General features: G+C 38.7%; 1 protein-coding gene across 1 annotated transcript in view; it reads right to left on the bottom strand.

Annotated features, from left to right (window-relative positions):
* The window catches only part of OBI1 (ORC ubiquitin ligase 1), a 39,913-nt gene extending 20,052 nt beyond the window's left edge, over positions 1-19,861 (bottom strand). The window contains exons 1-4 of the mRNA XM_053563847.1: positions 19,748-19,861; positions 8,011-8,146; positions 4,155-4,246; positions 1,853-2,101 (exon numbers count right to left, since the gene is read on the bottom strand). Of these exons, the coding sequence (XP_053419822.1) occupies positions 1,853-2,101; positions 4,155-4,246; positions 8,011-8,146; positions 19,748-19,819 (549 nt within the window). The 5' untranslated portion in view covers positions 19,820-19,861. The remainder of the gene's footprint in view (positions 1-1,852; positions 2,102-4,154; positions 4,247-8,010; positions 8,147-19,747) is intronic.
* Between the last annotated feature and the right edge of the window lie 4,091 nt (positions 19,862-23,952).

Genomic DNA, 23,952 nt, shown 5'->3' with positions numbered 1-23,952 from the left:
AACTATTCTACATTCTCAACTGACTAGGCCTCATGATGGTTCAGAACTCATCTAACCCAGGAAACATCAAAAAAAAAAGAAAAGGTCAATTTCACTCATGCTAAGGAGTCCTTTAAACTTTTGTACTACAGTATTTGATTTATAGTATGTTATTATCTTGTACTTCACATTTGAGTTTTGTCTCTGCAGTCCATAGCCTATTATCTTATGCCATCACTAGACATCCAAAATGGGCTTATTAAATATCCTAAATAATCCTGAAGTCTCAAGGTCCCTTTGGGTATTGAATTTAATATGTGACAGTTGAAAGAGTGAAGAAAAAGTAACTGTGCTTGGGTGGCGCCTGTGGCTCGAAGGAGTAAGGCGGTTCAAACCCAGCCCTGGCCAAAAACTGCAAAAAAAAAGTAACTGTGCTTTACATATTCTTTCACAGACATTCTCCAAACTACACTTATCAGCTCAGTGTATTCTCTATACAAGGCCTCATGCTCTAAGAAGCATTTATTGCCAAAAATTTAAAAAGAAGTTTAATAACCACAAAAGAAACCATATAGTATAGAGCTTACTATGTGGTTAGGAGAGGCAGGGATTTAAAAGAGAAATGGCAGAATTGATAAAAATTGTAACTTCCTAGTTGGCCTGCCTTTTAATGTTCTTTTGTCTTCTAACAAAGCAACAGAATGATGTTGGCCATAAAGAAACTACATGCTTCCTCTGACTTTGTAACAAACTCAGTGCAATTATATCTGTAGTTTCTTTTTTCTCTGAATGCAATTAAGTTCCCTTTTTCCTCTTATCTTGGCTTTTTCTGAGCACAGACAGCATTTATTTCATATGTGGGCAATGGCTTACACCTAAGTTGCAGAATATTTCTGTTATTTAACCTCACTGAGGAACTGAGAACCAATATGCAGGGATATTTCTTTAAAATATCATACGGAAAAAAATAAATAAAATAAGGAGCTCATTAACGATTTCAGGAGGCAGGATTTAGTAATTCCGCACAGGAATGGTATTTTAAGGGAATGCAGATAGACTGAATGGGTTGTTGTAGACCTAAGGACTACAAAACCATCTCCAATAGTACTCCACTGTGGATAAATTTGAAGTCAAGCTAAAGGCTTGTCATTTGGGTCAAGAGAACACTAAGACCCTTGTTTGTAGAATCTAGTACTGATGATGTGGATCTTAGCTCCTTTCCTAAACTGGAAAATCCTAAAGATTTGCCTTTTTCATCTATGCTCTATCTTGTCAGATAGATGAAGAAACAATTGGAAAAAAAAAAAAAAAGAAAAGAAACGAACTAGCCTCATAAGCTACAAATTTCTTTTATATGGAATAGTCTAAAGCTTCTCCTTGCTCTCTGGGAATTAGTCATTAACCATTTAATGATCTATTTACAACTTACGAATCAGAGAATGGCAGTGCTAGAAAAGATATGGTCAAACATTTTCCTTTTATAGGTAAGAAAATGGGTATGTGTTTTTATGCACAAGGGGGAAGTTACTGACATAAGCTTTAAAAAACTAAGGTAAACCACAAAGAGGGGGAAACAGAAACACATCCTTTAAATTGATGTTACCCTTCTAGAAAAAGATGCAATTTCATACAGAAGCACTCGAGTCTCCAATTATAGTCACAAATGCAACCACTTGGTATTTCTTGGCAGCTAATGATATTTAATGAGAAAAAGTTTTCTACTGCATATAAATGTTTACCTAGAGATTCTGTCCTTCCCTCACAAATCATATGATGATGAGTCAAGATAATATGGCTATTTATAATTTTGAAGGTGCTTGAAATATAGAATTTTTAAAACCAGCATAATAGATTTTTTTCAAATACAACTTACCTCCTTTAACTTATCCACATCATCTTTCACCTTTTCATAAATTTCATTAGCTGTTCTGAGTTTTTTCTTCCACTCTGCTACAGTTTCTGGGTCAATTTTACTTGAATTATCTATCACCAGATGTTTGTCTTCATTTTGGTTGCCCTGGATCAAGGTTAAAGGATCCAGAATCGTCTTGATCTGTGACTCCAAACTGAGATTTTTACTCTTAAGCTCTTCTACCTCCTTCTGCAAGCAATCTATTTCATCCTGAAAAAGCATCACACATCGTGAGGCAGATAGAGACATGTAACACATACAACACGCTAAACTGAAGACAACATGTTTTTGAATTTTATATTCAAAACTCTGTAGATACATAGATTCTTTATGCATAAGAACAGTTTTGTAGGGAGAAAGTCACATATAATTCCCAAATGTAGTCTGATAAACATTAGCATTTATGCTGCTTTCATGTGAATACTTGTGGTTTTAAGAAAATGCTAGATCTTTGATTTTATTTAAGATATCATCCAGAAAACAAGAAAAGTCACATGAATTCCCATAGGGAAGTAGATTCCATTTCAGAAGAAAAATCAGGGGCACATATAAGTGCTTTACTGAGGGAAATTACAAAGTACAGTAGACCCCTGATATCACAAAAATTTGGTTCCAGGAGCCCCATGGACACCAAAGTCCAAGGATGCTCAAGTCCCCGATATTTGCATACACATATAACCTATGCACATCCTCCCTACTTTAAATCATCTCCAGATTAATTACAATATTTAGGACAGTATAAATTCTTTTTTTTTTTGTAGAGACAGAGTCTCACTTTATGGCCCTCGGTAGAGTGCCATGGCCTCACACAGCTCACAGCAACCTCCAACTCCTGGGCTTAAGCGATTCTCTTGCCTCAGCCTCCCGAGTAGCTGGGACTACAGGCGGCCGCCACAACGCCCGGCTAATTTTTGGTTGCAGTTTGGCCGGGGCCAGGCTTGAACCCGCCACCCTCGGTATATGGGGCCAGCGCCCTACCAACAGAGCCACAGGCGCCGCCCCAGGACAGTATAAATTCTAAGTAGATAGTTGCTATATTGCATTTATTTGTATTATTTGTTATTTTTATTTTTCTCAAAAAAAACTTTAATCCTTGAAATTTGAAAATTGAATCCAAGGATGAGGAACTTCTACAGATATGGAGAGCTGACTGTACAGAATTGCCATTTATTTATCTATAATAGATGTCACCTTAAACTGAGGTTTATTTAACATTCTATTGTTAGAAAATAAGCTCCAATTAGCTTAATATGCCAATGACCCTCCAAAAGATTAATCTGATTAGTATCTAAGTATGATAAATACTCATTAAGTGTGTAAGAATAAGATTTTATAATTAATATAACACAGATAGTACTATTTACTATTTTAAGTTACAATACATTTCTTTTCAAGTTAAATAGCATTATAAAATTTAAAAATCACTATATTAGTTTCAGTTAATATATTAATTTATAAATAGTGTTTATATATTCATATATGTAGAAAATACATATAGTAATGAACATTTATTCAATCATCTATTTATGCCCCACTGCACTTCAAAAAATTTTTGAGGCAGCTGAGGTAGTTTCTATAGTGTACATAGTTTAACTCAAAAATATTTTGAGTCAAAGAGGAGATCAATAATATCCCCCCTTTGGTCAACATAAAATGACAACTGGGCTTAAGGTGTACTACTCAAAAGTACATGTATTCATTAGCATAAGTTTATTTGGAAAACTTACATCACTATGTCAAATCAGCCTGCTCACCCACCTTTAAATAGTAATTAGGAAACAGTATATTTTACACTAAAATCTAAGTTATTAGTCAACATAAGGTATAGTATATACTCTGACAGAATTGATCAGGCATATAATCATGGGTGAAATTACAGGAAGAAACAAATGATGAATGCAGGCATCGGAATGACTTTCACAAGAGGATGTTCTTTATCTCTCAACTTCCTGAGTGTATATAAAATGACATGTCTGTAGAGGTACAATTTTAAATTGGAAAAAAAAAAAGAAATATTTACTTCCATTTCTTTTCTCTAGAATCTTAATTTCCCTCTTCCTTGGAACGTTAAGAAAAAATAAAAGCAAAAAACTCACTTCTTCTATTTAAAATAGAAAAGGGAAAAAGAAAAATAATTTATCAATAAGGTATTTTTTAACAGGCAAAAATAAGGTCTCATTGGATGTTTATTCTATGCAAGCCTGCAATAGAAGTAGTTCAGTTTTACCTTGAATTCATTCCTGATATTTTAATTACTGTTTACCTCATATTCTTTGTGTAGTAACTCAAGTCTAGTTTTCCGAAGGTGCTTCCTGACTGTATGGCTTAGCATAGGTTCACTTTCACTTGTTCCTCCTACAGGAAAGAAAAAAAAAAAACCCTAATTTTTCATTCTGATTTGGGTAAAATGAAAGTGAACCTTTTTCTTATGTCTTTATAAAGTCTCCCAGTTTAATATCCACCCTTTTCTCTTATATACTTACTTAGGGCTGCCATCTAGGCCTTTTCTCTACCCTAATTGTTATAAAAGATAAATATCAAATGCCATGTAAGAAATACCTTCAGTAAAATACCATATTGTATTTACTTACCTATGTATCTTTTTATAGCAAATTTAATGGATGAAAAGGCTGTATATTATTAATTACCATATTTGAACTACTACAAATTCTGAAAATTAGATAACTGTTAAAAATTTAACCAACAAATTATAAAAATATAGATTATATAATATATATATGTATAAATTGTAACTAAAGTATTTGAGCAAGCCTGGTCACTGATAACACACTGGAAAGATAAATGTTTCTTTTCACTGATTCTAACAAGGCAGATACAATGGCTTATAAGTCACAGCACTAATTGTATGCCATGACTTGTTACAAATACACTCAAAATGAATTCTTCCTGAGAGCTCTTCATTTATGCTGTTGTTATGGTCTTTGAACTTCTCAGCATCACGACAGCAAATGCATTTTACAGACGTTGTTTTTCAGGATGTTCTATCCAAATGCAAGGAGGGATGAACTATTTTGCTTGAGAGACGTTATAAAACAACACTTAGATATGAGTGAAAACAGGAAAAGGGATGTGAAGAAATGCTGGGGAGAAAATATTCAAATTATCTTATCATATTCTGCAAGATCTCCCTTCTTGGTGAAGTTCAAAAACCTAGAACTAGAGACAGAGAGGTTAACCCAGTAGCATGCAACACAGCATAGCATTATTCTACCAGACTTCACCGAAGTTCCCAAGAGAATCAAATCTTGGGAGTCAGCTGTGCTTCTTCCTTTGCTCTCTTATTCCGAAGTCCTACTAGTTCTTCTTTTGCTCTCTATATATTCCTCTCCATTTCTTTTGTAAAAATCATATTTAAGTCCATTTTCCCTAATTTTGGACTATTACAATGACTTCTTAAGTTTTCTAAGAGATGTTTTCTATACTTGGCTAATTATAGACTCACTTTCAATTTTTCCTAAAGAAAAAACAAATTAAAATCACTTCAACTTTTATAATCTAAAAGAAACAACTTATATGAGCAGAATAAAAACCAAACACAAAAAGGCTCTTTAAAGGTTTTCTTTCTCAAGGATCTTCCAGATCAAGTTTTATCTCCTCTTTCACCCATATTAGTGTGACAATAAATGTTTTATTTACACTTAATCCAGACTCACATGCTCCCTTACCTGGGCAAGAGTCTCCTACTTGAACTACTCATATCTTATCTTGTCCCTATATTCCCAACTATATATTAGCACCCAACTAATATTCCTAAAGCACATTTTGGATTATACCACTCCCTTGCTCAAAACCATTATGCCCACTTCACCCTTGTCACACATGGAGCAAATCCCTGAAATTTAGTTGTCATTTAAAGTTCTTTACACTAAAGTCTCATTTATCTTTTTACTCTCGTTAGTAATCAGAACCAAACTATACTACTGATCATTTCTAAAAACATGCTTTGTGTTTCCTATGTCTATATCTTAGTCCATGCTATTCTCCCTGTAGGAAATGCCCTGCCTCGTCCTTAAATATCCATTTTTTTTTTATTGTTAAATCATAGCTGTGTACATTAGTGCAATCAAGGGGTACAATGTGCTGGTTTCATATACAATCTGAAATATTCTCATCAAACTGTTCAACATAGCCTTCATGGCATTTTCTTAGTTGTTGTATGTAGACATTTGTATTCTGCCTTTAGTAAGTTTCACCTGTACCCATTCTAAGATGCACAGTAGGTGTGGCCTCACCCATTACTTCCCTTCCACCCTAACCTCCTTCCTCCCTTCCCCTTCCTTGGCCCTTTCCTCATAGTCTTGTGTATAGTTGGGTTACAGCCTTCATGTGAAAGCTATAATTTAGCTTCATAGTAGGGCTGAGTACATTGGATACTTTTTCTTCCATTCCTGAGATACTCTGCTAAGAAGAATATGTTCCAGCTCCATCCATGTAAACATGAAAGAGATAAAGTCTCCATCTTTCTTTAAGGCTGCATAATATTTCATGGTATACATGTACCACAATTTGCTAGTCCATCCATGGGTCGATGGGCACTTGGGCTTCTTCCATGACTTAGCAATTATGAATTGGGCTGCAATAAACATTCTGGTATAGATGTTACATTGTGATTTTTGGTCTTCTGGGTATAAACCTAGTAAAGGAATTATAGGATCGAATGGCAGGTCTATTTTAGGTCTCTAAGTATTCTCCAAACATCCTTCCAGAAGGAATGTATTAGTATGCATTCCCACCAGTAGTGTAGAAGTGTGCCCTTTTCTCTGCATCCACACCAACATCTCTGGTTTTGGGATTTTGTTATGTGGTCTACTCTTACTGGGGTTAGGGATATCTCAAAGTAGTTTTGATTTGCATTTTTCTGATGATTAAGGATAATGAGCTTTTTTCATATGTTTGTAGACTGTGCGTCTGTCTTCTTTAGAGAAGTTTCTCTTCAAGTCCCTTGCCCACCCTGAGATGGGATCACATGTTCTTTTCTTGCTAATACGTTTAAGTTCTCCGTAGATTCTGGTTATTAGACAAACATTATCAGAGGTATAACCTGCAAATATTTTCTCCCATTCTGAGGGCTGTCTGCTTGCTTTACTTACTATGTTCTTGGCTGTGCAGAAGCTTTTTAGTTTGATCAGGTCCCAGTAGTGTATTTTTGATACTGTTTCAATTGCCTGGGGAGTCCTCCTCATAAAATATTCACCCAGGCTGATTCCTTCAAGAGTTTCCCCTGTACTTTCTTCAAGTACTTTTATAGTTTCATGTCTTAAGTTTAAATCTTTTATCCAGTGAGAGTCTATCTTAGTTAATGGTGAAAGGTGTGGGTCCAGTTTCAGTCTTCTACAGGTTGCCAGCCAGTTCACCCAGCACCATTTGTTAAATAGGGAATCTTTTCCCCACTGAATGTTTTTAATTGGCTTGTCAAAGATCAAATAATGGTAAGTAGCTGGATTCATCTCTTGGTTCTCTACTCTGTTCCAGACATCTACTTCTCTGTTTTTGTGCCAATACCACGCTGTTTTGATCACTATCGATTTACAGTACAGTCTCAGGTCTGGTAGCGTGATTCCTCCTGCTGTGTTTTTATTGCTGAGTAATGTTTTGGCTATTCGAGGTTTTTTCTGATTCCATATAAAACGAAGTATTATTTTTTCAAGATCTTTAAAATATGACAATGGAGCTTTAATAGGAATTGCATTAAAATTATATATTGCTTTGGGTAGTATAGACATTTTAACGATGTTGATTCTTCCCAGCCATGAGCATGGTACTTCATGAAGCCCTACTCAATGTTCATAGCTCAACTTTCTTGGGTGAACTCTGAAGGGATTTTTTTGGCTCTTGGCATCTGGTACTTTTATTTCTAGTGCACATGCACAGTCCCTACTAGAATCAATAAGGCTGTAAGGGTTATTTTTCTTAGCATCGCTATAGTGCCCCATCCCCCTCAGTTGTTTCACATACGTTATACAAATTACTCATCCATCTCCTATGATGCTGTCCAGATAACATCATTGAAAACAGTCTATTTCAGTCTTCACCAAAATATACATTATTTGTGAATTGTTTCAAACCTATTCCTATGGTTATATAGAAGAGGCCCTTACCGATAATCTCTTTGCAAGGATTTGCAGGAGTGATTGGGACTCTGCAAGCTGGACACTGGCTATTATTCTTCAACCACAAATCAATGCAAATTGAACAAAATACATGGTTGTTGATGCATATGACAGGCTGGCGAACCTTTGGGAAAAAAAAAGATTTCTTTTAGTACAGGACAACAGTCATAACCAGAATGCTAAATGGTTTAGTTTAGAGCAAACAAATGGCTTCTCTAGAAGTGGCAGAGCAGGTATTTAAGACAGAATATCTAGGATTCTAAAAACACCACTTCTGTGGACCACATTGTTTCTTATATATGTATAACAGAGACACTAGCTGAGACAGTTGGTTATAGAGAGTGAAACTTCTGACAGGGCAAATATACTTTATAAATAAGGAGACTAACGCATGAAGAAATTAAGTAGCTTGCTTGGGGTTAACTGAATGTTTTGATTTTGGGTAGTGGTTTTGTCAGGAGGAAAACAAAAGAAAGAAGTTGCTTTGGTTTTCTTCTTAGTATTTATACCACCTCATATTATTTGTTTATTTACATATTTACTGTTTATATACATTAGAAATGGAAGCTCCATGAGAGCAAGACCTTCTTTAGTCTCATTCATTCCTAAATCCCTATTGCCCAAAGGACGGTCTGTTAATAGACACTCATCAAAAGTTTGCTGAATGAATTAATTGCTATTAAGACAGTACGTAGTATTCAATTAGGTGGGGAGCTTATCAAAAGAGAATAATGACAATATTTTTCAAATATTACAAATTTCACAATAGAAACAAAAACAGCACAGAAATGCTTAGGCTTTTATTTAAATCTTCACTGTGAGATTTAAAACATTTTATAGCCATTTTCATTTCTTCTTACTTTCAAGATTTCCATGTCCTAATAGTAACAACAGTATCAGTGTAGAGCCCTTCTGTAGTAGGGACTAGAAGACTAGAAGATTAAGCAGTGTTAAGTCGAGGGAGAATGAAGAGACAAAACTATTACATACCACTTTGCTCAGAGAAAATGCTTGTGCTGCTCTGCCTGCCTCAGAAAGATACTGTGAGTATTCATTAATTTCAAAGAGGTTCCTACTCTTCATCAAGAAATCATAGATGCATGGCTATTCATGATGGACAGGTAATCATTTGAGTCTCACAAGGAGCTCTATCGCCTTAGTCTTGACTTCCCAAACATTTTGGGTGCTCCCTTGATTAAGAATACTAACCCGAGAGAACCAAATAGAGAAGATAAATGAGGATGGATTTAAACTTCCTCTTAGAGAAACCTATTTCTAATTCATTCAGTTTGACTGGTTTGGTAAGATTCTTTTTGTTTTTAAGGGGCCATGAAAGCACAGTGTCTCAAACTCCTCTTCCAAAGTGCTCCTACCAGCAGCCAGGAATGAATGCTTATTTGTGAGGTATTCCTGGTCACAGTATCAAGTGGCAGACAAGCCTGAACTTTCTTTGCAGGTATCTTTGACTTTTCTTAAAAATATATGTGATTTGGAAGTCTGGGCCATAATATATTCATGTATGCTTTAATTCATCTTCAGGTCATAAAATACATCAAGAGCACAAAATCTTCAAACTACCAGGAAGATATTGCTAGACTTTATCTGTAGCTTTCCCCAAACACACACACACACACCACAGTCCTGCAAGTTAACGTATACCTAGAAGTTAATGTTTACCCCCAAAGTTAACGTATACCCCCAAATTAAGAAACTTCAGTTAAAAACGGAATAGTTACCTCCTTAGATTGGTACATACTTTTAGAGTGATGACTATTTTTGTAAAGTCATGAACTCATCTAAAAATAGACAAAAGTCTACACTCAAGACATAAAACCATGCATACTGTATAACAAGATTCAAGATTCCCCCCCAACAGGATCTCCCTATTAGAAATACATTTAAAAGCAATGAGTATTTTCTATGTATTTGCTCCCGCAACAAAGGTTACTCTAAAAAACAGTTATGTGCAATTCAGTGAGTGGTCGGTGTCATCATTTACTAAAGTGGCAAAGACAGAGGAAGACTAAGTGTCACACATACTAGAAATCAAGAATTCTGTTTTGGCCATGTTAAATTTGTGATGATGATAAGCCCACATTAAGTGGACAAGTTTAGCAAAGCAGGTTTTGAGAGACACTGGCATAAAAGATACAGGCATTTGAAGCTATAGGACTGGAAAAGATCCCCTGCACGGACACAACAGCTAGAGAAAAGAAGGTGTTCCAGCAAGAAGAGGAAGAAGAAGAACAATCAGCAAAGTAAACTGAGAAGGAAGTGGCGTGTGATGTGAGAAAGGAGAATATGGCATCACAGGAGTCAAGAGAAGAAAGTTTTTCAAGAGAAAGACAGTGGCCAGGTACATAAAATATTAATGAGGGACTGAGTTTGATGTGTACTGAGATGTGACTATGGGATTTAACTGATCCGAAGTCACTGTGATCTGTTACTGACAAGCACTGCTACAGTGAATGGTGGGTATGGAAACCTGACTGGAGATTGAGAGACAATGAAAGATGAAGTGAAGACAGAGAATAGAGGCAAATCTTTCATGTTTTGCTGCAAAGCAGAGAGCATAAAAGTGAGACCATGGTTAGAAATACCAACAGGAATGATATGGAAAATAAATTAGTAGCGGAAAAAGAGTAAGGGCATTATAGTCATAGACAGCAAACTGGTTTGGTTACCTAAGAAGGTAATAGGGAAAGGGGTTCCAAAGTAAAAGGGGGAGATTTTGCCTTATCCAGGAGCCAGGATCTGTATTCCTTTGTAACAGAAGGAAAAACAGGGGATGTGAGGACAAATACAAAGGGGTAGAAAGATCTGCTTATGGAAAGATGTCTCAGGTGCTTATATTTTGTCGTTAAATGAGGTGAGGTTATCAGCTGAAAATGAGGAGATATAGACTTGAGAAAATATGAAAATAAAGCAGTTATTTTGAAAAATGACAAAGCAAATTTAGTAGGGCCATGTAGCTACATTGCTGTACATTGTTGAATTCCTATTTGAGGCCTGTGGTTCTGAATGCAAAGTAAGATCAATTAACATACAGTGTATTTTCTTATCAATATTTAGCTGCTCATGTTAGGTAGGAAGAGTTGAGAGGTTTGGTTTACCCAGAGTTGGAGTTTACTAAGATGGGAAGGAAAAACAGGGACTGATGATAAAAAATGACCAAGAATAACAAGGAAATACAGTGATCAATGTAAATGATAACAATGAAAAAATGATGGATTGACAGACAGGTCTCAATAAGGCTGTAGTAATGCTGGAAAGTAAGTATGATAGAAACAGGATCAGAGTGAGATGCTTATAGTTAAGAACTGGAGGTGACACAATGGCTTTTTCTAATGTTTTGTCCTAGGTCATCTTATCTGATGTGTTCTTTTTCTCTCTTAATCTCATGTGTCATATGGCATTACTATCTGTTCTATGCTGACAACCCTAAGGTTCCCTCTGTAAGTGGACCTCAGTATGTGGCAGAGCTTACGCAGACAAACTGGAGATCAATTCCAGTTCTGCTATTTACTTAGCCGTTTGATCCCCAGTTTGTCTGCAGGCATCAATTTCTTCCTCTGAAAATTATGGCTTAATCTAGTACCCTTTTCATTCAAGTGTTAAGATTAAATAACGGATTAGTACAGATAATTCCCTAGAAATTCCTTAAAAAAAAATAATAACCATATCACTATATCCAAGTGCCCAGGAGCCAAATTCCATATAAGGATCCTGCAGCTGCCTCAAACATAACATGCCCCAAATCAAGCTTGGCTTCCTCCACACTCATTCCTTCTTCTTGTACTCCTTCCTGTCTGAAGTTAATGAGATCACAACCTTTCCACTTGGGTTAGAACAGCTAGAGCAGTCTATGACTCATCGTTTTAACTTATCCTCACCATCCAAATTGTCACCAGATGGTATTATATATCAAGTCTAAGAAGCCACAGATTTTAAGATTCATCAATATTTTATGTATTACAAAGAAAAAAGAATGAAAAACTATCAAATTTAATTGTAAGATACAACTAGATTTCAAAGATGCTGTAATTTGAAAAAAAAAAAAAAAAGTACATCTCAGAGTAGCCAAAACATGGCAAATCTATCTCTAAGCATTCTTTTACCTATTATTTATCTTGTTATCTTCACCTAATAATGAGTTTGAGTTCTCACTGCTTTACCTTTAATTTATTCAATGACAACCTTCCAAGCTTCCAAATGTTCACTTCAGTTCACCTTTCACACTTAGGCCTGAGTTACCACTCCAAAATATGGATCAGTAGCTTATACTGCTCTCTTGCCAAATAGCAATGCCTTTTCTCAGCTTATAGTCTTAAATACAGTGCTCAAAAAACATAATCTAGTTCTTAAACAGCCAATTCCCGTTATCTGCCATTTCACTATCTACCTCAACCGACACAGATCTATTTGGTATTCACCAAAAAGAATACAGATGGTGGGCGCTTCCTGTGTATGGAGATCCCATTTCTTAGCTTGACATGTTCTGCTGGTCTCTCTACCCACCTCAGACAACAAGATAAATAAATAAAATCTCTCCCACCTATGAAAATGAAGATCAAATGTTACCTTCCCTGCAAGGCTTTCACTTATCTTTTTTAAAAGTAACTGAGTCCCAGCTGCTCGGGAGGCTGAGGCAAGAGAATCGCGTAAGCCCAAGAGTTAGAGGTTGCTGTGAGCCGTGTGACGCCACGGCACTCTACCCGAGGGCGGTACAGTGAGACTATGTCTCTACAAAAAAAAAAAAAAAAAGTAACTGAGTCTTTGTCCAAGAGGGTACTTCTTGTTCATTTATTCAATGTTCACCTCTTTCTTCACTGTACTGTACTTAGGAAACTGTTTATGTCCTGTCTTTTCCTTATTAGATATCAGGTATCATGGGAGAGCGCCAGTGTCTTGCTCATCTCTGCGTCTACCTACAGTAGTTGGTATAATGTCTTGCACAGTGTAAAATTAATAAAAGTGAATTTTGATGTACCAAAATGAAAGGCTCAGATAATATACCCAAAAGTTTCTAAAGCAAAAGGTCAATGGCCAATGCCAAACTGTGAAAAAGCAAAAATTTAACCTTTCCATTAAATATGCCAAAATGACACAAAAGAACAACCACAAGCAGACTATTTGGCTCTGTCTGCTAAGTGCCATTAGCAATGTCGCCTACCAGAGAATCTTTTCCCCTGTTCGATGGCTGGCATTATCACTGGCACTGTGCTGAGTTTTTGAAAGAGTTGGCTAATTCATTTCTCTGAACCAGGTATTTATCAGATGATGATTTCTAGAAATCATTTATCTTAGGAGAATAGAAATTTATGAAGAAGAAAGAACTACTAAAACATGGTACTTATTATGTTATTTGATTATAACCTGAAGTAGCAAACAAAATACAAAGAAGCTAGCTTACTCTCAGTTCCTGTCTGCCACAGACAGGAACCACACACACATACTTTTCTTTAATAAGATCTTCTTCTTGGACTCTGTATCCAATTCACTCTCATATGAACTCTGTGTCAGTAAAACAGTACTCTAACAAAATAAAAATGCAAGACAACAATGGCAATGGTAAGCAACATATACAATTTCAAACTCATCTAGAGTAAGCATGTTAAAGTGATATCCTGAAGAAATGTTCCTTGAGGCTGGTGAGGAGGGAAACGGAAAGAAGAGAACAAAAAGTGTAAAAAGTAGGTTTTTCTCACTGGAATGGGCCTTACAGGGCAGTCCTTGGTGCAGAAAGATTAATGCTATAATCTATTATTCTACACTGCCATTTCATTACTTTTATTTAAAGATATCTTAAGAGATGCCAATCTACCACCAAAACTCCTTTCTTAAAAAAGCAGATAATACTCGGGAAGAGTCAAGCCTAATATTGCAGTCCTTTAAAATCCGCATCCAAGAATCACCTAACCAGAGTTACACATTGGTTTAAACTGTGGCACTACTCACAAGTAAAAATTTTTTGTTTTAGGGGACTGTCCTGTATATTATAAGATTTTTAATCTGCAGCACACTGGGGGCTGCTTGCTAGATGCTAGTAGTGCCTCCCACCCCATAATGTGAAATATCTTCAGACATTACCAAATGTCCCTGGAGGGTAAAATCCACCCAGCTGAGAACCACTCGTCTAGGATATTTACAGTAACCTTCCTAATAAGCTAATAGGGTAGTTAGTATCACATCCCTTTTCAGTTGTGGAAACTAAGCCTCAAGGTTATCAACAGCAGAGCCAGCATTTGTATTCAATGTGATTCAACTGCAAAACTGCATGTTTTTTTTCACCCATGAAACAGTTTTTCCTTCCTTGGAGCAGAGTTAGTAATCAACAATGGAAGAGTAGGAAACAGAAAACATATGCCTGAAAGAAGAGAGATCCTGGGCATTGATGGAGGTGATGAGATGGAAGAGGCTACTGAGGAGCTTTACTAACTGGTCTGGCAATTACACTTAAAATTAACTCCTCTGCCGTTCTGGCACCTTCACTAGAGACAAGAGCCAATCATACTTTTTAAAAACTATTATTCTTTCTTGCACCTTGTCAAAACTTTATAGGTTTCTCTAATGAAGACCTAGAAAGACTGTGAAAAGGAATTAGTGTTCCGAATAAAAACGATTGCCCTGCTATTTCAACCTTGGTAATTAAGAAACTTTTCAAAGTAAAATTCCTGGATTGCTCTTGTTATGTTTTAAGAAACCCCAGGCCATAATTTTTTAATACCAGAACTTTAAAACTGTGAGCCAAGTCATTTAATGCCTATTAAACTGGGTTCCCTTTCTTATCTAGGTAAAAGGAGAGATACATCTCCCTCCTCCTTCATCTCTACCAGGAGTATTTTAGGATGAACTATAATCTTATTTGAGAAATAAATATGTCAGCTATTACCTACCAACCCTGAGAATTTCTAGGATATATTAACATTTTTTTTAATTAATAATATAATTTTATTATATTCTATGTTAAAAAGAAGTATATTGCTATACTGTTCTGTCTGAAAGTGAATGCATTCTTCAAGCTTATTTTAATTCGAAAAATAGAGAAAAATGTAGAACTGGTACTCCATATGGACTTTTCCCAAAGCAAATTACATGTGACAATTATGTGCAAGGCTGGTTCTTAAAACCACTCTTGAGAACCGAGAGGCAATCAGGACTCAGATATGGGCTTAGTGTGCTGAGGCGGATGACTTGCTATATATCAATGGGGATGGGGCCTCACTGATGATTTGTTCTCATATGTTCGGTTGTCATGTTCAGTTGTCTGGCTTAACCAGACATGCAAAAACCGAAAACTGCCCCTCTCAACATTGGTATGAGACTGTTCAATGAATTTCATCAACATAGAGTGACAACTCCTTTAACTTGCATTATCCCAGTGCCTATCTTTTCAACAGTTTTAATCAATGATATGAGTGAAAAGCAAAGTAGGCATACCCCAAAGAAGAGATCCTTTTGACAGTATTACTACGAGAAAGTCAATACGGTTACTGGATACTTCAAGAGAGACCAGTACCCTTAAATTGTAATGAAGCTGACTTCATTTCTGCTTATTTTAGCCAGGCAGCTTGCCCATAATATTAAGTACAAATCGTAACACTATGAAGCTCCACAAAGCTTGATTGCCTTCCAAATGAAAAATATTTTAATTATTTAAAGATTTCACTATTATGTGAAACTATTTTGGTCCATCTATATCCCACCCCCAATCTCAATTCCTTCCCAAATGCTTCTTCGGTTAATTTATGTTTACCTTGAAGTGGTATCAAAAACTGTGCTCATGCTCAAATGAGGAATACCTAATATGATACATTAATGCTGAACAGCATTCATTGCTTGGCACTTCTCTTGAGAACTCCCTTGATCCTTTCATAAAATTGTGGGTCACATGTGGTTTTCACTCATGACAAAATTTGGTTTTCCAGCTTGATTTCTAATTGAATAGAAAAACCCCTAGTATTATCTAGAAATAAATTGGTCTATGGCAGGATGGTTATAGTATTGAAATGTCATTTAACTCAGTGATCCATGATCTTTTTGGCACTAGGTTTAACAAAGACAGTTTTCCATGGATCAGGGGGGTTGGGAGATGAAGAGGGTTTCAGGATCATTTAAGAGCATTACTTTCATTGCACGTCTTGTATCTATTATTACATTGTAATATATAATGAAATAATTATACAACTCACAAGAATGCAGAATCAATGGGACCCCTGAGCTTATTTTCCTGCAACTATATGGGCTCATCTGGGCGTGATAAAAGGCAATGACACTCAGAGTACATTGTTTATGTTCTCAGCTCTACCTGAGATCATCAGGCATTAAATTCTCATAAGGAAAATGCAACCTAGGTTACTCTCATGCACAGTTTATGGTACAGTTTGTGCTCCTGTGAGAATCTAAAGTTGTCACTAATGTGACAGGAGGCAGAGTTCTGGCAGTGATGCCAGGCATGGGGAACAGCCGTAAATATAGATGAAGCTTCATTCACCTACCATCTGTTGTGCAGCCACAGTTCCACCTACCTGTCCATGACTCAAGGGTTGGGGACAAAAGACTTAACAGATATCCTGGGCTAAATCATTACTATATTTCTGCTTGAGAGCTCACTAATCCAAGACATGGAATGAAATTCAGGAATAGGCAAGAAAAATATACATAACTGAATTTCCACAAAATTGGTACCTAACTGCCTCAGGCCACACAGAACTTCTACAATATCAGCAAAGTTGCTAAAAACACTATTGGGCAAAGAAAATCCACCTTTTAACAATGAAGCAGAGAAAGAGGTAGTAAATGCAAAATATCTAAACATTCCAATTTTAAGTGTATTTATATTCAAAAGACAAAACATCAACGGTTCATACTTAGGCTCTCTCCTTCCTTCTTTTATGTCCATTTCCCCATCTCCATTGGCATCTCCTCTTATCTATCTCTTCAGATTTAAGCCTCCTCACCACCTCTTTCATGGTAATATGGACTTTCTTTTTTTTTACAGTGATCTACCAGGAATAGTGGCCCCTAATTCTTTTGAATAATCGAATGCTGACTGTGAGATGTGGGAATAAATGGTGAGAGGGTGGCACAAGAATAATTAAGAGAGGGCGGCACCTGTGGCTCAGGGAGTAGGGCGCCGGTCCCATATGCCAGAAGTGGCGGGTTCAAACCCAGCCCCAGCCAAAAAAAAAAAAAAAAGAATAATTAAGAGAAAGGGCTAAGCACAATGACCTTAAAGCTGTTCTCAGAGTTGGTTGGAAATGCTGCACGTCAGGGAGATGGTGGTAGCACTGGGGACATGATATTTTTAATACTCCACAAATACGGTATGTGTGGGACAGTGAACAGCATAAGCAAGATCAACTTGGTTTAACTATACAAAAGGCAACAGTCACATGGTACCAGTTAGAAACCCTGGTTATGCTGTGACAATTTCTAGAACAAACAGGTCCCATTCATTGGGAATGCAAATCTTCAATTCAAAGTGCAATAGCCTCACAAAGCAACTGGGAAGAACAGTTCCTGGAAATGAATGTTTGCTCAGACTGAAGGCCTACCTCAGGGCCCACAGTAAAGGCTAACAGTGAAATATTATTATGTAGCAGACTTTATGTTAAGTATTGCACATACTTTAATTAATCCACCAGAAACTGCAAAAATGGGAGTTGAAACCATTACTATTTCCATTTTTACAGATAATGAAACTGAGGATCAAAGGGGTTGAGTACTTTGTAAAGGTTTTATGACTTTTAAGTGCTAGAACCTAGATTAGAACCGAGGTAGTCTGAATGTAGAACTCAGGCCTCAGTCACCGCACCTGCTTCCATAGCAGACAGAAAAACAAATGCCTGTTTACATATTGTTAATCTTTTCATTTTTTATTTGATTTTTATTTTAGAATAAAGTTAGCAAATACAGAAAAAATAAGCCCCATCAAAAGCATCTGCTGTCTTAGATGAGTTTAGGTGAGTGCCTTATGAAGTATTCTGAAGTATTCTACTTAAAACGGAAATGATGGCAGAGCTTCAACCACAAAAACTCTAAACCTCAGTATCCTCATTTTTAAAATGGGAAAACCAGGCCTGTCTCATAGCAAGAACAAACAAAATAATAAATGCATACAAGACCATTTTGTAATCTACACTATATTCCATTAGGTATCATTTTCTTTTAATACAAAAAGCAAAAGTTTGGTAAGTCTAATAGACTATACTGTCAACACAATTGCAAATGACGGCCTATTGACTGATGGTAACTACGTATGATATGCACTAAACTAAAACCAAGGGAAAATTACTTCCCAAAAATATTTTTCTCAGCTTTTAAGGTTAGTGTTGGATGAAATTCATACAGAAATTAACAAATACTTCCAGGAAGTTTAAGTTAGGAGTCAAATGTAAGGGAGTGTAGAAATTAGAAACATCACTTCCTCTTCTCCTAGCCAAGAATGTAGGCAGGGGTAGCAAATGCCAGCTCAAAGACCACTCTTTACCAGGCCGCCTTTCATCTCTCTTATCACAACTGACTGGTTCTAGGGAGAGTAATCAATTGTTTTTAATCCTTACTTCCTTCTACTTCTTAAACTCAAACACACAGAACCTCAGAGATGATCGTATTGGCTGGTACTCAAAAGTTTGCTCTGCAACATTTGTATTTTTCAATTCTAAGCCTAGGCTGTCTTTGCAGTCTGCTCCTGGGGGCAAACACCTACCCTGACACACCACAGATAAAATATGGATATGGTTGTGCACAGTACCCCCCCACCCCCACTTATCTATGCAATAAAGAAACAAATGCTCTTTTTTTTTTTTTTGTACAGTGTGACAAGAGTCTCACTGTACCGCCCTCGGGTAGAGTGCCGTGGCGTCACACGGCTCACAGCAACCTCCAACTCTTGGGCTTACGCGATTCTCTTGCCTCAGCCTCCCGAGCAGCTGGGACTACAGGCGCCCGCCATGCTCTTAACCTGAAAGGGCGAGACAAACGGAAATGCAAGAGGAGACAAATCAAGATACCTTTTTCTAATTCTATTTCAGAACTTTATTTACCTTGTTCCCCAAACACATCAGGCACCTTCTGCATCACAAACAGGGTATTCTATCTCGCGACTGATCCATTCTTAAAGACCAGACCTCTTAAACACCAACCAGGAGCACGTACAACTTACTTTTCAAATTATGAACCCACACCCAACGCCAGCCTCAACCCTGGAATAAAAGGAAAGGATCTTGGAAATGGAAAGACTCAACTCGTAGCACTGCTGGCCCCAAGACATGAACACTCTTGAGATTACACAGGAGACTCAGAAACCTTAGACGACGCTCCCAGGAAATGTATTTTAATGAGCTTCACTCCTCGCCACGCGGGCTTGCACAGGGGTGTAAACATTGCTGCGATGCGGTTCTGATGGGGCCTCCTTTGAGGCCGGCGTCGGCCCGTGTCAGGCCGCCGGCGGTGACAAAACCGCCTCGCCGCACTCGCTCCAAACCCCGGGCCGCTGTCAGCCTCATCGGAAAGGCGCCCTGAGGAACCCATTAATCACCGCGCGCTCCCTCTCTCCCCCAGGACGCAGCCTCCCGTCGCCTGAGGAGGACGCGGGGTAGCGTCTTCCCCCATCTCCGCGCCGCACGCCCCTTCCCCGCCCCGCACGGAAGTCCGCCTTCGGCTGTGGCCGGCGACTTCATCCCCAAACCCTTTCCTAGTTCTGTCCGCAATCACCTATTACCTTCCCCAAGCAAATGTGGCACGTGATGGGCAGGGTGAGAGACAATGTAACGTTCTGCACAGTCTGAGCCATGGCAGCGTTCAGAATCCCGCCAACACGGAAGTCCCGCCGAGCGCGGCTTGTTGCAGCGGCTGAAGACGCTCCAGGGCCGTACGGCGGCCGGGCAGAGCCAAATCCGCTCGGGAACGGAAACGAGAACGCGCTTTCAAAACGCGTGGTCTCCCGAGGCTTTTCCCTTTCTTTAAAAACAATACAAAATAACTTTCCCTGGTGAGGGAGCGGAATGTGGTTTACTACAGGTATTGAAGAACTTGAAAATTTAAAGAAGCATTATAGAGGAAGATACAGAAAGGCGATTTTCAAATTCCCAGATCTTTTTCTGGGGTCGGGTTGAGGAGAGAGTTTTTCGCCTGGAGATTAAACCTCACGCAATTCATAAAACACAGCGCAGTCAAAACACGAAAGAAAAAGATGTCTATACATTTCAATTTTTCAAAACAACTCTGCCCTTTTCTCAGCTCCCTTTCCATTCTTTAGTGATAGAAGATACTCCCAGAGGGCACAATAATTCACTTAAAACACATAGTGATTGTCTCCCCAACTGTGTCCAAGACAATCGGGGTACATTTAATCGCAGCTTTTCTTGAAGACACGCTTTCACTATTGGCCTGTCTGTGATTCCTGCTTAAAGGAGGTTTAAGTTAAATTGGAGCCAGGGACTCTGATTAAAACCTTACGTGAGGGAGCTACGAACAGTGTGAGTCATCCACTTGGGCAAGGCATTCTAAACGTCTGCATTTCAGGTGCGTGATTGGATGTGCAATGTACCACTGTGTTGTTGAACTTCAAGAGAGAATTTTTGAGGTTATAAATTAACATTTCCTACCATGGAAAAAGGAAAGTCTAAAAGAATTTTAAATACCGTTTAGCAGATTTGGAATCTAGCTGCAACTTTAAGTGAGAGACAGCTGATGTGATAAAGTACACAAATACAGGCTATGAGTTGGGAGATTGAGAAACAAGACCATTGGGATAATTTTTACTAATCTTTCTGAAAAAAAGAGGCAGCATGATCTCAATAAGAAATCTAATGGTTAAGAGCAAGAGGTTCTGGACCTGGAGTTCCTCTTCTTGTCCTGGACAACTTCCTAGCTTTGTGGTTTCAGGCAACTTATTGTGCATCTTACCTTCCTTACTGGATTGTTTTGAGCATGTATATGAAGATTAAATGACATCAATATATGCTTACTATCATGTCTAGAAAAGGATCAGGTACCAATGTGATTGGACCAGCTAGAAGTTCACTCAGAGAAGCCCAAAATTGGCTCACAAGTAACAGTGAGGATACTTCCAAAGAGCTCAGTAACTTCATTTCTTGGGAATTAGAGACCATCTTGCGCTTGGAATTGGAGACTAGGTCAAATATTTTTAATGGCTACTTTTTCAGAATGCTTCACATGGGCGGCGCCTGTGGCTCAGTGAGTAGGGCGCTGGCCCCATATACTGAGGGTGTCGGGTTCGAACCCAGCCCCGGCCAAACTGCAACAACAACAAAAAAATAGCTGGGTGTTGTGGTGGGCGCCTGTGGTCCCAGCTGCTTGGGAGGCTGAGGCAGGAGAATCGCGTAAGCCCAGGACTTGGAGGTTGCTGTGAGCCCTGTGACGTCATGGCACGCTACCGAGGGCTGTAAAGTGAGACTCTGTCTCTACAAAAAACAACAACAACAACAACAACAAAAAACAACAGAATGCTTCACATATAAAAGTCGTCTGGTTTGGCTCTTTCCTTGTTATTTGAAGGCAAAGCCATTTTTTATAAGAGGTCCAGAATTCACATTTTGCCAATGCATCTCAGCCTCCCAAGTAGCTGGGATTACAAGCACTTAACACAACATCTGGCTATTTTTTTTTTTTTTTAATGGAGATGGGATCTCCCTCTTGCTCAAACTGGTCTCAAACTCCTGAACTCAAGCAATCCACCCACTCTTGCCTCCCGGAGAAGTCAACTTTTTTAGATTTCATGTGCAAGTGAGATAATGTAGCATGTAGTATTTGCCTTTCTGTGTCAGTTTATTTCACTTAAGATAATGTCCTCTAGTTTCATCTATGTTGTAGCAAATACAACATAGGGTTTCTTTTCTTTCTTTTTTTTTTTTTTTGAGACAGTCTGACTCAGTCGCCTGTGTAGAGGACATGGCATCATAGCTTACAGCAGTCTCAAACTCCTGGGTTCAAGCCATCCTTAATCCTCAGCTTCCTGAGTAGCTGGGAGTACAGGTGCTGCCACAACTGTCCAGTTAGTTTTTTTCCCTCTATTTTTAGTAAGACAGGGTCTCACTTTTGCTCAAATCTTGAACTTCGGAACAGACAATCCACCTGCCTTGGCCTCCCACAATGTTAGCATTACAGATGTGAGCCACCATGACCGACTTATTGCTTTCTTTCCTTCTTTCTTGTTCTTCTTCTTGTTCCTTCTTCTTGTTCCTCCTCCTCCTCCTTCTCCTCCTCCTTCTCCTTCTCCTCCTCCTTCTCCTCCTCCTTCTCCTTCTCCTCCTCCTTCTCCTCCTCCTTCTCCTCCTTCTCCTCCTTCTCCTCCTTCTCCTTCTCCTCCTCCTTCTCCTTCTCCTCCTTCTCCTCCTCCTCCTTCTCCTCCTCCTCCTTCTCCTCCTCCTTCTCCTCCTCCTTCTCCCCCTCCTTCTCCTCCTCCTCCTCCTCCTTCTCCTCCTCCTCCTCCTTCTCCTCCTTCTCCTCCTTCTCCTCCTCCTCCTCCTTCTCCTCCTCCTCCTCCTTCTCCTCCTTCTCCTTCTCCTCCTCCTCCTCCTTCTCCTCCTCCTCCTCCTCCTTCTCCTCCTCCTCCTCCTTCTCCTCCTCCTCCTCCTTCTCCTCCTCCTTCTCCTCCTTCTCCTTCTCCTCCTCCTCCTCCTTCTCCTCCTCCTCCTCCTTCTCCTCCTCCTCCTTCTCCTCCTCCTTCTCCTCCTCCTTCTCCCCCTCCTTCTCCTCCTCCTCCTCCTCCTTCTCCTCCTCCTCCTCCTTCTCCTCCTTCTCCTCCTTCTCCTCCTCCTCCTCCTTCTCCTCCTCCTCCTCCTTCTCCTCCTCCTCCTCCTTCTCCTCCTCCTTCTCCTCCTTCTCCTCCTCCTCCTCCTTCTCCTCCTCCTCCTTCTCCTCCTTCTCCTCCTTCTCCTCCTCCTCGTTCTTCTCCTCCTTCTCCTCCTTCTCCTCCTCCTCCTTCTCCTCCTCCTCCTCCTTCTCCTCCTCCTTCTCCTCCTCCTCCTCCTCCTCCTCCTCCTCCTTCTCCTCCTTCTCCTCCTTCTCCTCCTTCTCCTCTTCCTCCTCCTCCTTCTCCTTCTTTTTTTTTACAGCCAAATAGTATTCCACAGTGAAGAAACTATGTTTTTTTTTAAAAGCTTGGGTCTTACTGTTGTCCAGAAGGCATGCAGTGGTGTGATTATAGCTCACTGTAACCTTGAACTCCTGGACTCAAGCAATTCTCCTGCATCAACCTCCTGAGTACCTGGAATGACAGGTGCACACTGGCTAGTTTAAAAAATTTTTTTGGAGATGGTGTCTTGCCATGTTGCCTAGGCTGAAACAATCCTCCCGTGTTGGCCTCCCAAAGTGCTAAAGTGCTGGGATTATTGGCTTGAGCCACCACACCCAGCCAGACACTTCTTTAGAAGACTTCCGTTACTTACTGACTCAAGTTCATTCCCTGTAAACCATTCTGGTGATTTGTCTCATTACCTGATCTCAAAGATAAATTTTAAATCCCAACCTGCCTTATAAGTAGAATATTAAAATCTAGAGTCTCTGACATATCTTTTACATTTAAAAGCATTGTCACTGCTTCCCAGTGCAGTATTAGTGCTCTGTTGACACATTGTATTAGAGTTTATTGTGTGTTTGGCCCCACAACAGACTATGTTTCTTGAGGTCAGAGATTGCATGTAATTTATCTAGTATCTGGCACTACACGACTATTTCACAATAGTACTATTTCCCCTAGCTACAGCCTACCTTTATTATAAACCCAGGCTACTTTATGTTAAACAACGTTTTTACTCATCACCTCAAAACAGAAGACTCTTTTGCTTTTTTAATAACTGCAAAAATAATGCAGGTTCATTTTAAGAAAATTAAACAATAATGATGCAGACTCATTTTAAGAAAACTTAAAAGTATATAAAATAATAAGTAAAATTCCCTCCA

This window comes from Nycticebus coucang, chromosome 15 (assembly GCF_027406575.1).
Source record: "Nycticebus coucang isolate mNycCou1 chromosome 15, mNycCou1.pri, whole genome shotgun sequence".
Classification (NCBI taxonomy): Eukaryota; Metazoa; Chordata; class Mammalia; order Primates; family Lorisidae; genus Nycticebus; species Nycticebus coucang.
The sequence above is the reverse complement of the archived record's forward strand: the minus strand, read 5'-3'. Positions and strand labels throughout refer to the sequence as shown.